Source organism: Sporothrix schenckii, assembly GCF_000961545.1.
Source record: "Sporothrix schenckii 1099-18 chromosome Unknown Cont49, whole genome shotgun sequence".
NCBI classification, from domain to species: Eukaryota; Fungi; Ascomycota; class Sordariomycetes; order Ophiostomatales; family Ophiostomataceae; genus Sporothrix; species Sporothrix schenckii.
In genome coordinates, this window is record NW_015971150.1 from 2,901,931 (window position 1) to 2,917,471 (window position 15,541).

The 15,541-nt window shown below is 53.5% G+C and overlaps 5 protein-coding genes across 5 annotated transcripts; 2 read left to right on the forward strand and 3 right to left on the reverse strand.

The window, feature by feature from the left end:
• Positions 1 to 553: 553 nt before the first annotated feature.
• SPSK_05741 (uncharacterized protein) lies at positions 554 to 823 on the reverse strand (the record flags this gene model as incomplete). Its single annotated transcript, XM_016732478.1, has 1 exon — positions 554 to 823. The coding sequence occupies one exon, from the start codon at positions 821 to 823 to the stop codon at positions 554 to 556; it is 270 nt and encodes an 89-aa protein (XP_016583457.1).
• Positions 824 to 3,779: 2,956 nt separating this feature from the next.
• SPSK_05723 (uncharacterized protein) lies at positions 3,780 to 4,085 on the reverse strand (the record flags this gene model as incomplete). The annotated part of the gene is made up of 1 exon (XM_016732461.1): positions 3,780 to 4,085. One exon carries the CDS (start codon positions 4,083 to 4,085, stop codon positions 3,780 to 3,782), a length of 306 nt encoding a protein of 101 aa, XP_016583458.1.
• A 2,187-nt stretch (positions 4,086 to 6,272) lies between these two features.
• On the forward strand, positions 6,273 to 7,522 carry SPSK_05337 (uncharacterized protein; the record flags this gene model as incomplete). Its single annotated transcript, XM_016732086.1, has 4 exons — positions 6,273 to 6,302; positions 6,365 to 6,479; positions 6,589 to 7,295; positions 7,352 to 7,522. The coding sequence occupies 4 exons, from the start codon at positions 6,273 to 6,275 to the stop codon at positions 7,520 to 7,522; spliced, it is 1,023 nt and encodes a 340-aa protein (XP_016583459.1).
• A 1,057-nt stretch (positions 7,523 to 8,579) lies between these two features.
• Positions 8,580 to 12,815, reverse strand: SPSK_04823 (ATP-binding protein cassette, subfamily B (MDR/TAP), member 1; the record flags this gene model as incomplete). Its single annotated transcript, XM_016731586.1, has 2 exons — positions 8,580 to 8,832; positions 8,914 to 12,815. The coding sequence occupies 2 exons, from the start codon at positions 12,813 to 12,815 to the stop codon at positions 8,580 to 8,582; spliced, it is 4,155 nt and encodes a 1,384-aa protein (XP_016583460.1).
• A 651-nt stretch (positions 12,816 to 13,466) lies between these two features.
• On the forward strand, positions 13,467 to 13,787 carry SPSK_10666 (uncharacterized protein; the record flags this gene model as incomplete). The annotated part of the gene is made up of 1 exon (XM_016736988.1): positions 13,467 to 13,787. The coding sequence occupies one exon, from the start codon at positions 13,467 to 13,469 to the stop codon at positions 13,785 to 13,787; it is 321 nt and encodes a 106-aa protein (XP_016583461.1).
• Positions 13,788 to 15,541: the final 1,754 nt, after the last annotated feature.

Consider the following 15,541-nt stretch of genomic DNA (forward strand, 5'->3'; position numbering starts at 1 on the left):
CTGGCTGACGCGGTGCAAAACCGGATGTGCAGGCGTGGATCTGGAGTGAAGGGGCCGCTTCGACGTTGCGTGCGGGCGAGGACAGGCGTGCTGCTCTAACGCGCGACGGCGTTAGTAAAATTTCACCCGGGAAAATGTCCTCTATTTTGCAGGGTGGAGAAGCCTATTGTATCTCCGTACGGGGTAGCCAATGCTGCAGAAGATGTTTTGTTATGCCTGAGGGAGAAGATAGAGAGGGAAAACGGTGATTGAAAGTGGCGGACACGAAGTAGCAACATCTCTACGCTCGAGTGTTCGTTGCTCCTTCCCCAGCTCTATTCCTTTTCTCTTCCTTTTTGTTATCTCACTCTGTCGCCCTTTCCATTTTTTTTTTTAGTTTGCATTCAGGGGCCCTTCGCGCTTTCCTCGCATGGCATCACCTATGTGCATGCCGCTCTTCTCCTAACTAAACGCGTGGGCGTAGGCCGTTGCGCATTTATCAACTGTCAGCAGGCGCGACCGCCCACTGTGGGCATTGTACTACCATAGGTTCTAGCGCACACTCTTTGTCGGATTAGCAGTAATTGCGACTGCCGGCAGGCGTGCCTTCCGCCCGTAGTTTCCTGTTGCCAGTGGGATTGTCTCTCTTTGGTCCCATCGTCCACCATGGAATCCACATGGCATATGCGGAAGGCGCGATTTGTAGCCGCAATGGTTCTTCCTGCTCGCTCTTGCTTGCAAAGTACTTCTGCCAATAAATGCATTCTTCGGTGGTGTCGATTTGACACAACTGTGACCCGGTGATGTGCTGCTTAAAACAATTCATTTGGTCCAGTGACACCATCGCGGTGATCTGCTATTTACCATTTTTTCTCATGGTATTTGTAACAAGGTCACTTTGCCATAGTTTATATTCGTCTTTGCTGGACTAAGAGCTGGGGCCTTGCCCCACTTTCGTCTGATCCAATATCTTGGGCGGTGCTGTCAAAGTGCGAACGATTTCATTGCGCCAGTCGTTTGCCTTGTCGACGATCTGTGACAGCCTTGTGAGTGACTTGTCAACCGGTTCGTCCAGCTAGAAAGTTCCCGGTGAATTCCACGTGGCGAGCCTGGTGTCTGCTCGAGCTTACAGACCTTAAGTTGGTGGGAGGCTTTTCCCCAAGCTTTTCCAAGTTTACCAGCAATCTGGTGCAGGATCCCATCCGGAGTTAGACGGTGCACTCGATGGCCAGACCGCCCTTTGCCCCACGGCCTGCCGTTTGGAAATCGCTCTCGAAACCACGTTCAGGTCGAGTCGAGTAAAATCTCACATAGCGGAGTATGACCAAGTCGTGCGTATAAATCGGGAAAGCCAGCCAAGCAGTCAAATTGGGTGTTGCATTGCACAATTCTTGACTCTCAAATCCGTGTTCGATCTCTTGTCTGGGCCGAGCATCCACAGTTTGGCAAGGAGAGGAACATTGTAATCTATTTGCAAGACGAGGCGTTGAAGCTTGATTCGACGGGTCGGACCCAATCGACGAGGACGCTGATGCAAGAGGCAGAAGATGGGCCCCGTCTCTAAGCACTCGCAGGGCAGACCGTGGGACAACGTAGACGTGGAAGCAATGGTGCACAGCCCGGGGAACCACAACGCATAACTGCATGCAAAACTGGGTAAATTGTGTCAGCTCTTGGGACAATAAAACAGGCAGCCGGTGAGTGGTGCGCCAGCCTGTCGGATCCTGCGATTTGTTAGCTGCTGCTGTTAGAACGAGGCAAGTGCCGTCTTGCCAACGCATCATGCAGATATTATGTGGAGAAGAGCCCAGACGAAGGCATGCGGGCAGGGCAATGATGTAAAGAGCAACGTAGCTCAAGGGGGAGAAGTAAGTAAAACGCAGGGTGGCATAAGAAGTATAAATCGACGAAGCCTTTTGATGTCGCCCACATTGGGACCAAAATCAAACGCCTTTCTTCACATCTCCGTTTTTCGAGTCCGTCCCGGGACGGCCCACCTGGCGATACTTCGAATCCGTTCAATGGACCGGCCTACTCGACCTCGATACGACTCTCACTTCGTCAAACTGAGCCACAGCAACACGGAAGAACTGTTGGCGTGTGCTTTTGTGTTCTTTTGTGTTCTTTTCATCCCTTACCCACGCCTAGGAGGTAATTACCGAGACGGTGACTGTTCGGAAGCTGCTTCTGACTTGTTATTGGCAGACGCCGTCCACCTAACGAGCCATTCACACCTCACAGATCATCTTACCCTGGGTCTCGGCCACCGACTTTGGCCTCCTGTCCCACTTTTTCGTGCGCTCGTTCAGCCCTTTCATCTTCTGTCATCCATGTTGCACGCCGAGTTAACGTTAGACTCCCGGGCAGTCCCGTAGTGGGAAAAATAAGAACAGGGCAGAAACGACATCTCGCCTTCTACCCTACGTCCGGGCATGGCGTCCAGTGAGGGAACACTAGATGCCCAGGGCGACAGCTGAGTCCGGAGTCTGGACGGTCGATGACGGTTGAATTGTCTTTGTGTCACGCAAGCGCTGACCATGACCAGGCCGGAAAGGCTGAGAGAAACAAGAAGAAAAAAGAAAACAGAAAAATGGGACAAGAAGGACCTTAACTGGAGGCCGCTCTGTTGTTTTTTCTGGAAAGACCAGCCACTGCTGGTGTATCGATTGCCCCGTGCCCAGTTGTCAGCGCAGTCGTTTTTCTTCTTCTGTTTCTTCTCATTTTTTTTTTTGCCTCTTCCTGCTTCGCACTTCCCTTTCTGTCACACGCTTGAAGGCCTCCGTCTGATGCCATCAACATCACAGCAGAAGAAGTGGCTGAGAAATTGGGGGGGGGGGGGGGTGGGGGGTGGGCAGTTGGCCGAAAGGGGATCCAGAAAAAGAAAGAATCCAAGACTTGTAGCCCACGAACGGCGCAAAACAATGACCAAACCGGACAGACACAAAAAGGTTGACTGGACTCGACAATGCTCTGCGAAGTGGACATTTATGGGGGTGTCAGGCGGTTTTAGTCGGACGGCCCCCATTGGCTGGCTGCAGCATCGTGCAGCATGCATACACCTGCTCCTGCATGCAGGTTGTATAAGAGGGTGCGTCCAGCAGACCACTTATTTTCAGCAGCAGCTGGCTGGGCTGCAAGCGACAGATTGCGGACAGGCGATGCAGAGATGCAAGTGCATGAGAGCGAAAACAGCACAAAAAGTACACTTTTGGGAGACTGCGACTTGGGAGACAGAGAGAGAAAGAGAGAAACAGAGAGACAATAGCAGTTGCAGGAAGAAAGAACAGGCCGACTGTGACGTTCTCCACAGTCACTGCCTTGCGCATGCGCCGAGCGCGCGCAGAAAGCAGGCAGATGAGCGGAAATCGACGATATGACAGGAAAAGAAGGGCCCACTGTTGTCGTCGTGCTAGATGTCGAGTGACGCCCGGCTGATCCCTTCTTGTTGGCTCCCGCATTTGTTAGGCTGGAGGAGTAAATATTGGCGCCCGCTCGGAAGGCGATCCAATTTGCTCAGAGCAGGATCAGGGCCCGCTTGTTGAAGACACAGGGGAGCAAGAAACAGACGTGCGAAAGATGAGGCAGCACACTTGATAAAAGAGAGGAAGAACAGGCCGCTGGAGAGAGACAAATCGGTCTCTTGATCTGAAGGGGTTCCGAGGATGAGACAACGCAAAAGGAAGTTGTCGGTGTAATCGCAATTCCGACAAGAGAGACAAAGAACAGAGGCAGAGGCACAGCAGCGCGACGTGTTGTCGCATATCGCCACCGCCAGTTCCTGTTCCCTGTTCCCGCCGCGGTTATCTCGCTCGCCAGCCAAAGGCGCAGAGGCCGCTGTTGTGTACACAGTAGGCCGTGGAAGACGACTGGTATCGCGGGTCGATGCGGTTGAAGGAGAAGAGTGGCTGTTGCAGAAGGAAGGATGGGGCCCTGAATGGAAAAGGGCCTAGCACGGCCAACCTCGTGTGGCCGCAGAAAGTGGTCGCAAAAACGGCAGGAGGGAGGGGTGCAAATGGCTCTTTCCTCGTTCCCTGACAGCAGACTGCACAGATGGAGCACAAATGTTGGATGGCAACCGCGCACTTGCCCTTTGCCTTGCGGAACATTTATGTTTGTTCTTTCCTTGTGGGGTAATCACATTGACCAGGGATTGGCTCCCGGCCAAAGGGGCTTCTTGATCTTTGCGTTTGTCTGCAGTCAGCCGTCCCTTCCTGTTTTGTGACCCCAGATCTGGACTCTCACACTCGCTGCCTTGCATGACTTGCGTCTTCTTGTTTCTACATATACTTGTTTCTGTCATATTTTATTTTCACTCTCCCTCTCTCTTCTTGATTCGTTGTCGCAAGTAATATCTTCTTTCCCCGTTGAAGGCCTGCGAGTTGCCATCCAACCGGTCACCTGTCGGTCACCTGCCAACATTCTGCCTCGCACCATCGCTCTTGCACAAAAACGTGCCTGCTTGCCCTGCGCTGGACTCCCAAAAGGGCAAGAGAAGGGAAGAGCAGAGAGAAGGAGCCACAGCCAGGCCACACTGCTAAACGATCGCCGGTTCTCTTCTTTCCTCTCCTGCCGCGACGGTGTCTTGCTCGCTCTTACCCTCTATCTGACCACTTCGCACATCTCGCTCCTGTCCCTTTACCCCTTGTTTATTTCGGGTTTTGCCATCATCAACCTCACTTCGCCTTCTCCTTCGACTTTGCAGCGTTCATCTGTCGCGCTTTCGCGTGTCTTATCTGGCCTCCTTCAGCCCCCCCAGATCTCATCATTTCTTCCCGGCTCGACACCCAGACCCCTGACTGGCACCGACACGATACTACCGACTGTTACGACCCTTTCTCCCCCATTCGGGGTACTTCACCTTGACTGGTCAGGCACTGCTGACCTTTTCTCCGTTTTGTTTCGTCGTTTGTTTCCTTGTCCTTGAGCCACCTACTTCGACTCGCCTCTTTGTGATTTGTTTTCTTGTAGCGTGTGCGTGCCCTCGCTTGCCTCCGTCACCATATTTTGTTTGGTGACCATTTCTGTCTCTCCTGTATTACTCCACCACTTTTGTGGTATCGCGTTGTTTCCACTCTTTCGTGTATTCTATTTCTCTTGCTCACACACTCGCTTCTGTCCCCTCCAACCTCTTCACTCTCTGCCCCCTCCAACCTCTTCACTCTCTGCCCCCTCCTTCCACGCACCAACCCTTGTCCTTGCTTGCCAGCTATATCCGCTGTCGATTTCAAACAGCGCTCCACCTCGTCTCCGTCTCTCATGTCTCTCACTGGCCTTGTCTGGACCCTCGCCAACAGCAGCTCTTCTTTATCGAGAGGACACACCCCCTGGTAACACCCAGTCAAGCAGGTGGGCTTCAAAATCGTCACCTCCCGGAAAAAAAGAGACATAATAAAAAACAGATCGAACACGGTCAGCCGCGAAGGAGATCTGTGTCCTGCTTCCTTTGTCCTACCTTACGGCATTTCTCGTTACCGTCTCCTTTCTCTATTCTCGTAGGGTCCCCTGGTCCACGCTGGTGTTTTCGTGTTGACTATACCCTTTCCGAAGCCAATCTAGTTCCCGCAAAAGACGCGCGCTTGCTCCAGTTTTGGTCTTTTGCGCGTCTTCCGTCGACCTCGGACACCAGGAATATCTTAACAACAGGCTGGCACCCCTCGTCTTGTCCTCCGTGGCCTTCTGCTGATTGATTCTTCCTCCGCCAACGTCAGGCAACGCCGCCCCCGCCGCGTTTTTTATATTATTACAACCCCCAGAGGAAGAAGTCACCAGAGTCACTCTACTCACTTTAACGATTGTCGCTTTCATTTCACTCTCACCTCCCACTTTTTTCAGCCGTTGCTTTTCCTGGCCTCAGAGCCGCTACAATATTCGGGACCGTTTCCCAAGTGCCTAACGTTATATTCGAAGGGAACTCTTTTTCGTCGCTCCTTTTTCATTGCAAATATAATTTCTGTTTTCAAAAGGCCTTCCCTGGTTTGGAAAATCTCCTTTCGCGTGTTGTTTGGAGACATACTGGGCCTCTTACCTCTACATAGGCTCATCGTGAGTCTTGCTCCCGGCAAGCTTTTCACTCTTTCACGATCTGTTTCTTTGCATGGTTGTAAAGATCTGTTTACTTCTTTTCATCGACGACCGAGCCACAGGAAACGTCGCATTATTGTGATTGCCTCCACAGCCGCATTTCAAATGCCGTTCCACTAACCTCCCTGCCCCGTTCCCTTCTCCCGTCTGACACGACTCCCCCATCCTGGTATGACGCCAGAGCCGGTGCCAGAAGGCCCTGCTTTTGAAAAATGGACACATCATTTGACGATCGGGAAAAGGTTAGCATAGATGACGCATTCGCAAACTTCGTGGTAAAACGCTTCGCTAACACGACCGACAGCGGTTCATTCTTGCAGAGATGGTCAAGGCCAGCCACCTTGATGTCAGTGCCGTGATCAGCTTCGTCAAGCACTTCAATATCTCGCCCGACTGGCATGAGATGCAGATACCGCATGGTGCGCAAGCATAGGCTTTCCACTTCATTACCTTCGCGTTCCATACCCGTGGGAGGGGAGAGGTTGGCAAAGCAGATAAAGGCCGTTACTTACACTTATTGTTGTCTAGGTCGCACTATAAACCAGTGTAGGCAAGCCGCAGCCTCCATGGGCATCGAAACGCCACCGATGTTTACACAACAGCACCATCAACAACAACTCCAGCAACCGGGGCCACAATACTCTCAACAACACCGCCAACAATCCGAGCAGCAAAACTCGACTGTAGCCCAGCAGCATCAACAGCATCGAGCTCCCCAGCAGCCGCAGCATCTCCAGAACCTCCAGCACCAGCAACAGCAGCAGCATCAACGACGCCAGCTCCAGCAACAGTCGCCTTTCCAGGTTCCAGCCCCGGTCGCGAAGCGCAAATCGTCCAGTGCCTCGAGCGAGAATGTCCCGAAGAGGCAGGCAGTTTCTCCTACCGATATAAATGGCCCGTCGCGTGCTCGCAGTATCCAGCCACGACCGCCACCAGCTAATGGCGCCTCCTCCGAGAGACAGACGCCTGGCGCGATTGCGCCCCCAACTCAAACCCTACGTAAGAAAAGGGGCAGACCATCAAGGGCAGATAAGATTGCCCAGGCTCAGGCTGCCGGGTTGACAAACAATCCCTTCCCATTCTTGGCACCCGCAGGCAAATCTCCATCGATAAACACACCGCCGGCAGGCCAGCCAGCCACGATGAACAATTATGGACAACCAGTCAACTTCCCCCCGCAAATACGGTCAGCTCGGATCCACAGTCCGGCCGTTGAAGTGACCGCGGAAGCAAGTGTAAGTACCACTTCCTGTTAATCTAGGGCGAGAAGCATGGTTTAACAGTGGTTTAGCCTATACCACCAAGCGGATACTTGAAGCCGGCAGAGGATCGGAAACTGGCGCCTCTGAAGCACGAAACTTCGCCCACCGGCCTGAAATCAGACGATGCGTTGCCCGACCGGCCGAAAACGCCGCCCCCTGAACAAGACTCGCAAGCTGCAGAAAACTTAGGGTCTCATTGAGACGGCAACCCCGGCCGTTGTAACAACGGGAGTGCGGCATTCCAGCAGAAGCTACGATACCCGATCATGACGCTCAACGGTCATGCTTCTCTGAACTTATTTACGACGCTAAAGATAAGCACGCCTGCACCCGTATACTTACTTACACTTATCGCGTGTTTTTTTCCCCTACAATGTTGATTTATGCATTTATATCCCGGACGGTTCTCGCCCTCATTTCTCCAACACGACATCTTGAGATATCCCATTCTAGATGGCTGCATGCCAGGTTACGCGACGATGTCGGCATCCATGGTTTCCTTTCTGGTTTATTGTTTTCTTAACTTACTTAATGTTGGCGTCATTGGTTTATGGTTGATTCTAGAACACAAGGCGGGGGGCCAAGTTTGAATATCTATGTTCTTGTAACGGAGGCTTATGTTTTTTGTTTCTCTTTCTTTCCTTTGTTATGGTCGACGTTGTGTGTCGAATGATGTCTGAACGGCATAGACTGTAAGATAGGGAAGGTCGAGGGATACTGATGATTTAATATTTTTTAATAAACATTACGGTACTCACACCATTGGCGGAGTCGGCACCGGATCTTATTTTGCGATAACTTCCCACACTCAGGTCTGTCTACGCGACTTTTTTGTCTTAATTAAAAAGAGTAGAGGGGCTTGGTAATATTATTTATTCTTCCAAGTGAAGACTTTGCAAGCCTTAACAAATTATATAGAAACCACATAGAAATCCCTTTAGGAAGAAAAGCCAAAACGTGGCATATAGGAAAATAAGACCGAAGACTTTTTGCGACTAAGAATATACCGATAGGAGAAGAAAGTGAAAGAAAACGCCGAAGGCCGTCTAAAAAAAGCAAAACAACGACGCGCAGCTCGGATGTGAGTGCGGTAGATATGTGGCCAGAAATGAGATGCAAAGAGTAAAGATAAATAAAAGATAAGGAGGGCTAGATAGGAGGAGAGAGAGAGATAGAGAGAAAACGAGGAAAGAGAAAAGTGAAAGTGAAAGAACGGGGACGAGAGACAGATAAGGTGAGGAAAGCAAGATAGCCAGATCAGTGGTTCTTGCTTAGGCTTTGGAGGTTGACGAGCTCGGCGTACCGACCGTTGCGGTGCATCAGCTCGGTGTGGGTGCCCTTCTCGACAATGCGGCCCTGATCGAACACGTAGATGATGTCGGCCTTCTGGATTGTAGACAGACGATGGGCGACGGCAATGGTCGTGCGGCCCTTGGCGGCCTTGTCCAGAGCAGCCTGCACCACCTTTTCACTCTCGCTGTCGAGTGCGGATGTGGCTTCGTCGAGGAGACTACAGAGGTGTCAGCAACTTGTTCAAGGAAGTATAGAAGATAAAATGGAGTAAGGAGGAGACGGACGCGTGTGGACATACAGGATCTTGGGATCACGGATCAGGGCACGCGCAATAGCGATGCGCTGCTTCTGACCACCACTCAACAGCGTACCCTTGCTACCGACCAGGGTGTTGAACCCGTCCGGCAAGCTCATGATAAAGTCATAAATGTTGGCTTCGCGGCACGCAAACTCGACGTCGGCATCCGACACTTGCTTATCGTCAATGGCACCGAGCAGGATGTTCTCCTTGATGGTACCCATGTACAGAGTCGGCTCCTGTGACACCAGCGCAATACCCTTGCGGTACTCGTTGACGTTCAGGGTGCTGATCTCCTTGCCGTCGAGGTAGATGCCGCCGGCAAGCGGGTCGTAGAAACGCTCTAGCAGTGCAATCGTGGTGGACTTTCCGCAACCAGAGGCACCGACCAGGGCAATGTATTGGCCAGGTTCTATGCTCAGGTCCAGGCCGCGCAGAACGGGCTGCTCCAGGCGAGTCGGATAGCGGAAATGGACGTCACGGAACTCAATGTGCTCATGGGACGTGACGGGTGCACCCGACTCAGACCACGAGTCAATGACAACCTTGTTGTCGAACAGTTTCAAAAGTTCGGCACTGGCATGCTTTGCCTTGCCCATGTCGGGGGCGAAGGAAAAGATCGTACCGGCAGACTGGGCGCCGAATATGACAGACTGGAAAACGAGGAAGAAGCTGAACATAGTGTACTCGCCTTCGGAGAGCAACTTGCCGCCATACCAGAAACCGAGGGCAAGAACCAGGAAAGTCAAAGACTGCGATGCCGCATACAGCGACGACGATTTGAGAATCGAGCGGGTCGACGACTTCAGCTGATCAGCCAGGGTCTCGCGGTAGTGGAAGAGGACATCCTCCTCGCGGGTCAGGGAGGCGACGGTGCGGATGGCCGTTATGGCCTCGGAGGCATAGCTGGCCGAGCCCTCGTAGGCCTTCTTGGCACGCTCGCGGTAGTGGGCAAGCATCCAGAAGCGGAAGAAACCGCATCCGAGCAGCAGGGGAATGGTGGCGGTACAGACGAGCGCAAGCTTCCATCCAATAATGATGGATACAGTCAGGGCGGCAACCAGCGTGGTCGTCACCGAAAGAATGGTGCCGAGTGTGGCGCCGCTGAGACCAGCAACGTGCGTGACCTCGGTAGACAGGAACGATGTCAAAGCACCCGAGGTGTTCTCGTCCTTGTCAAAGAAGGCAATGTCCTGGCGAAGCATGGTGCGGAAGGCACGGTCGCGGGCGCGGTGAACCAGTCTCTCGGAGCACCGGGCGAAGATGATACCTTGCACACTGTAGGCGATAAAGATGACAATGGCAAGCATCAGGAACATGAGACACCAGAAGCGGGCATCGTGGCCCACCTGGTCCCGGTTGGCGGGCGTGATGATGACAGAGAGCGTACTGATTTCCTTGGCGAAGAAGACGGCTTGGGTTGGATTGCCGCCACCGCAAATGATGGAGAATAACAGGGCAAGGAGCATGAGCTTCCACTCCTGTTTGTTAAACGAGGAAATCAGCTTGATGAGAGTACCGAGTCCATATTTGGTCTGCGCCTCCTCAGACTTGCGCGCCTGGGCGGCAATGCTGGAAACGGACTTGCGGGTGCTCGAGCGCTGTAACTTTTCCTTGATGTTGTCATCAGGGTCGGCCAGGTAGCCAGCCTCGACATCTTTGCCAGACGAAGCGTCAGCCGCGGCACCAGAAGCGGACGCAGAGGCATTGGCAGCACCGTCCTTGTTGGCAGACGAGATCGTGCGGATAAGGTGGGCATCCATCTCGGCGTCGATGGCTTCGTCCTCCTCAGACTTGACGTCGTTGACGACCTCAATGCTCTGCGCGCTGACTAGGTTGAAGTACGCACCGCGAGCTTCAATCAGCTCGTTGTGCGTACCCTGCTCGACGATGCGGCCTTGGGACATGACGACAATGTTGTGAGCATCCTTGATGGTGCTGAGACGATGGGCAATGGTGATGGTGGTACGGCCCTCGGAGGCGACGTCCAGGGCCGCCTGGACGACGCCTTCAGAGCGGGTATCGAGAGCAGAGGTGGCCTCATCCAGCAGCAAGATCTTGGGATCTGAGACGATAGCACGGGCAATGGCAATACGCTGTTTCTGGCCACCAGAGAGCAGGAAACCGCGCTCGCCGACGTTTGTCTCGTATCCCTCTGGCAGGGCTGTGACAAAGTCGTGGGCATTGGCCTTCTTGGCGGCGCCAATGATGAGCTCACGTTTCTCGTCGTCGCTGACGTGCTCATGCTTGCTGCCAATCAGACCGTGGGCGATGTTGTTGAAAATCGTGGTGCCGAACAGAACGGGTTCTTGCTGCACTAGAGCAATGTTCTGGCGCAGCCAGCGAAGGTTCAGTTTGCTGATGTCGTGGTCGTCGAGGTATACAGTACCCTGCACAGGGTTGTAGAAACGCTCAACCAGGCCAACAATGGTCGACTTGCCTGAGCCAGAAGCACCGACGAGGGCGGTGGTCTTGCCAGCAGGAATAACGAGCGAGATGTCCTCCATGACAACGACCTCGGGACGTGACGGATAAATGTGCTTGACGTGGTCCAAGCGAATTGTGCCCTGAAGGTTTTCAATCTTGTCGCCCTCGTCGGACGAGGGATCCAGGCACGAGATGCGGTCGATTGTGTTGTAGATCTTGGCGGCAGCAGCCAGGCCTGTGGTGAAAGCCTGCAGGTTGGGCGCGACGTTGCCAAGGTTGAAGGCACCGATCATAACAGCCATCATGATGATCAGGACCTTGGACAGGGGAATGGTGCCGTCGAGCAAGAAGTTGGAGCCGACGTAGAAGGCCAGGCCGTAGTTGAGGTACAGAACCAGCATCATGCCGGCAATGAGCATGCCCAAGCTGGCCTTGACACGGAAACCTGCCTTCTCGGCACGAGTCAGGTAGACGTCGTACTGCTTGGCAAGACGATCCTGGGTGCCAAAGGCGACACAATTGCGGATGGAGCTCAGGACTTCCTCGGCGACGCTGCCGCCCTCAGCATAGGCGTTAACGGACTCCTTGCCGTACTTGACAATGAAGCGCGAGCCACCGCCCATGACAAGAACAAGAGCCACGAGCGTAGACACGAGGATCAGCGTCATCTTCCAGTACTCCACGAAACCAATGACGAACGCTGTGACAAAGGTGGCCATGGCAGACAGTGTCAAGCCGACCTTTTCGGAGATACCCTCCTGGATCAAGTTGGTGTCGGCGGTGATGCGGGTGGTGACCTCACCAGCGCCGAGTTTGTCGAAGAAGCCAATGTTCTGGCGCATGCAGCTGTCGAGGTAGTGCTCGCGGATTTTGCCGCTGATGTGTTCGCCAGTATAGATGAAGCCGACGGTGGAGATGTAGGTGGTGACGAACTCGCCGATGGCCAGGTAGACGAAGTAGAGCACGAGATGGGACAGTTTGCTCATGAAGGCCTCCCGGCCGACCTGGCCGTTGAAGAAGCCCTGGAAGCTGCCCTGCAGGTTGCCAAAGATGACCGTCATGAGGGGCAGCGCCGCACCCGAGGCAATGGCGCAGATGGCAGACACGATCAGGATGGCAATGTCCACGCGGGTGGAGTAGCGGTAGAGAGTGCCGAAGCCGACCTTGACGGTGGCGGTGTCAACCTGGAGGCGGAGGATGGCGGCCTCGTCGGCGGGCAGATGGGCGTATAGGTCGACATTCTCGGCCGGATCCGGGACTTTGACGACGCGGGAGTCGGCTTTTTCGAGATCTAGAGGGCTTGCCTGGCCGGACGCCTTGGCGGGAGCGCGCTTCTCGTCAGACGAGTCGTCGGCATGGCTCGAGGCGGCCTTGGAAGCCGGTGCACCTGCGGGTGCAGGCGCATCGTTGGCCTTCTCGGAGGCGCTGCTGGCTGCAGCCTCGTGTGCCTTGTCAGACACGTCGTCGGCAGCCATTGCGGAGGGCCAAAATGAACGAAATTAGAAGTACAGAAAAAAGAAGTAAAAAGGTCAATAAAAGAGAGCCTGGCTTTCGTCAAAACACCCCCCTTGCTACTGCTCGATGCTCTCCTACGGAGAACAGCTGAGGCAGTGTAAGGTCTTTTGGGGGGGATTGAAGTTGGAGCGTGAGCTTGCTCGCGAGACCGTGGGGGACGGCGGTCGTAGTCCGGGGTCGAGTCAATTCCGCACAATAAACTGTTGATCCGATCTGTATGCGATGGTGAGGTTGTGTTGTCGAGGCGCTGAGTGAGAAAAGGGATGAAGAATGTGGAGGTGGAGAAGTGGGAAAGGAAAGACAAGAAAGTAAACAGAGCTGCCACAAACAAAACAAACAGCGAGGCAACGTAAATAGATGTGAAAGGAGCGAAGTGAAGAGCGAAGACAAGAGAGTCGAAGAGGAGCCGGCGACAGATAAGAACCGTCGGGGTTCGGGGATGAGGAATCACAACAAAAATAAAGGAAAAGGGGAAGAAGGGAGAGTAGAGGGAGGGCGAACAGGAAAGCAATCCACAAAGCAGCTAGAAAAACGGCACAAAAGGTTTGTGGTGCAGGATGCAGCCGATAGCTAAAAGGGAAGGCGTTGGGGGCGAATACTGGAAACGTAAAATGGCAAGAGGCAACGAACGGACAGAAGCTTCTTTCCTTGCCTGGAATCAAGACGGGACGGGGTTCCACAGGGAGGTGCCTGCCTGGGAGAATGGGTTTTGCGTTTTGGCTTGGTTTGACAAAGAGACAAAGAAGGTAGGCACGCCGTACATTGCTATTATGAACAATGAACAGCATTCGACGGCAGGACGGAAAGTTGCCGTGTCCGTCCACCGCTACGCCCAGGACATTCTACAGTCGACGTGGGCAAGACGGTCAAACCGTTCGCTCCTGCTGTTTGTTTGTTGGAACGGGCCAAGCAGCGCTCCAAAAAAGGAATGAACCAAGAAACACGACACATGGAACAGCACGCTTGAACTGATTGAACCAACGGCAGTTCCTTTTCATGCCTTGTCCGACTAGTACAGTCCTACTTGACGCTACTCTGCGATGCTGGCGAGGTGATATCGAGATGCGGGAACGATATACCTCGCAAGGCACAGCTTGTCACGAAGGACGGTTGAAAAGGTCGGAATCACGGTGTCAGCACTCTTGCGAATGCCCCGTCTATCTTTGTAAGGCACTCCATTCTATCTTTTGTTTTTGTTTTCCCTTGGCGGGTACGGACATTCCACGCTTCTCCGTCGCTGGGGACTTGCCTTCATCTTGATTCATATCTCGCCTCGCCCGGTGGTCGGCTGTCACAAGAGACTGGCGTTTTTGTCGGTCGATGAGCCATCCAAGCAAATCTTTACGCCCGCCAGTCGCTTACCTCTCTCTTCCTACTGGAACCGACCGAACACCCTATTGCAGGTTCTTTCGGAAGGAAATAAGTACCTTCCCGTCTTGGTACCCTTGTGATGCGAACACCAAGAAAAGGGTACTTGGCGTAGGACTGACTACGGCTGTACCTCTCTCTCCACATGCTGCTCGGGGACACGGACTCATGGGGAATCCGACTAATCGCAGTTTGGGCAGCCTGTTGGTGTACGATTTACTTTGTCGGGGTTTTTTTTCGCGACGTTTTGACACATCGGGCCAATGCCTCCCCCCGCCCATACGAAAAAACGATTGGTCGTACTAGTTATCCGCGAATTTTCGTTCTCGCTTTCGCAGTATCCACCCCGACTAGGAAGGAGGGAGTGGGCCCGGCCCACCGAACAGCGTCTTCCGCGTATTGTGTCGGCCGACAAAATCTTACTTATCAAGCAAGCCACTTTCCCACGCGTCGAGCTTGGACGCAAGTCGAAGTAGGAGGCCCTGCGGAACCAATCTCGGCTAGGCTGTGTCCCGCAGCTACAATGCCACACGCGAAGTTATTTGGGGGGCAACTGCAAGCGGGCGGTTGGGATTGTTGCAGCCTGTGCCTGCCCGTGTGTATTTCGTACGACATACTCCATAAGGGAGTACGTGTACGGATCCCAGCGCAGGAGGATCGTCTTACTTTGGAATTGACGATATATTGGCATGGGCAGATCCCGTAGCACGTCGTGTGGTTCCAAGTATTACTGCCCATCCTTTTTGGTGCCAGTGCAACTGATGCGACAAGGCTCCGAAGCACAGGCAGGAACGTTTGACAACCGTCAGCACGGTGCTTGAGTTCTTTCTCAATCCCGGTTCGCAATTGGGCGTAGATACCGAAACCCGGTCGCGGCTGCTGCATTGTAATACTGAGTATGGGTGCAATTAAACATGGGAAAGTAAGGCGCGGCCGAAACGGCTTGGCAAGGGAAGGCGCGGCTCGTTGTGACTGTTGCCTGGGAAAACGTGAAAGTACTGCCGTAGAGTCGAACGGAGTTCACAGCTGGGGATATTAAAAACAGGCTGCGTACGGAGGATTGCCCAGTACGTATGGCGTACTTTCCTGAAAACATTCCAGCGGTTCGCTGTGGCGTTTTAAACTGCCTGCCAGCTTCCTCTCGTTTGGGCCCCAAGCCGCAGACGCGATTTCGATGAAAGAAAATTGCCAACCAGCGGGCAGGGTCCAAAATGGCCGGCGTTAGCGCACCTGCAACTCGGGATGGCAAGCAGAAATGTACTCCGAATCTCGTCTACGCTCGGTGCGTTTGCACATTTGTTTTTCTCGGAATGTTCTC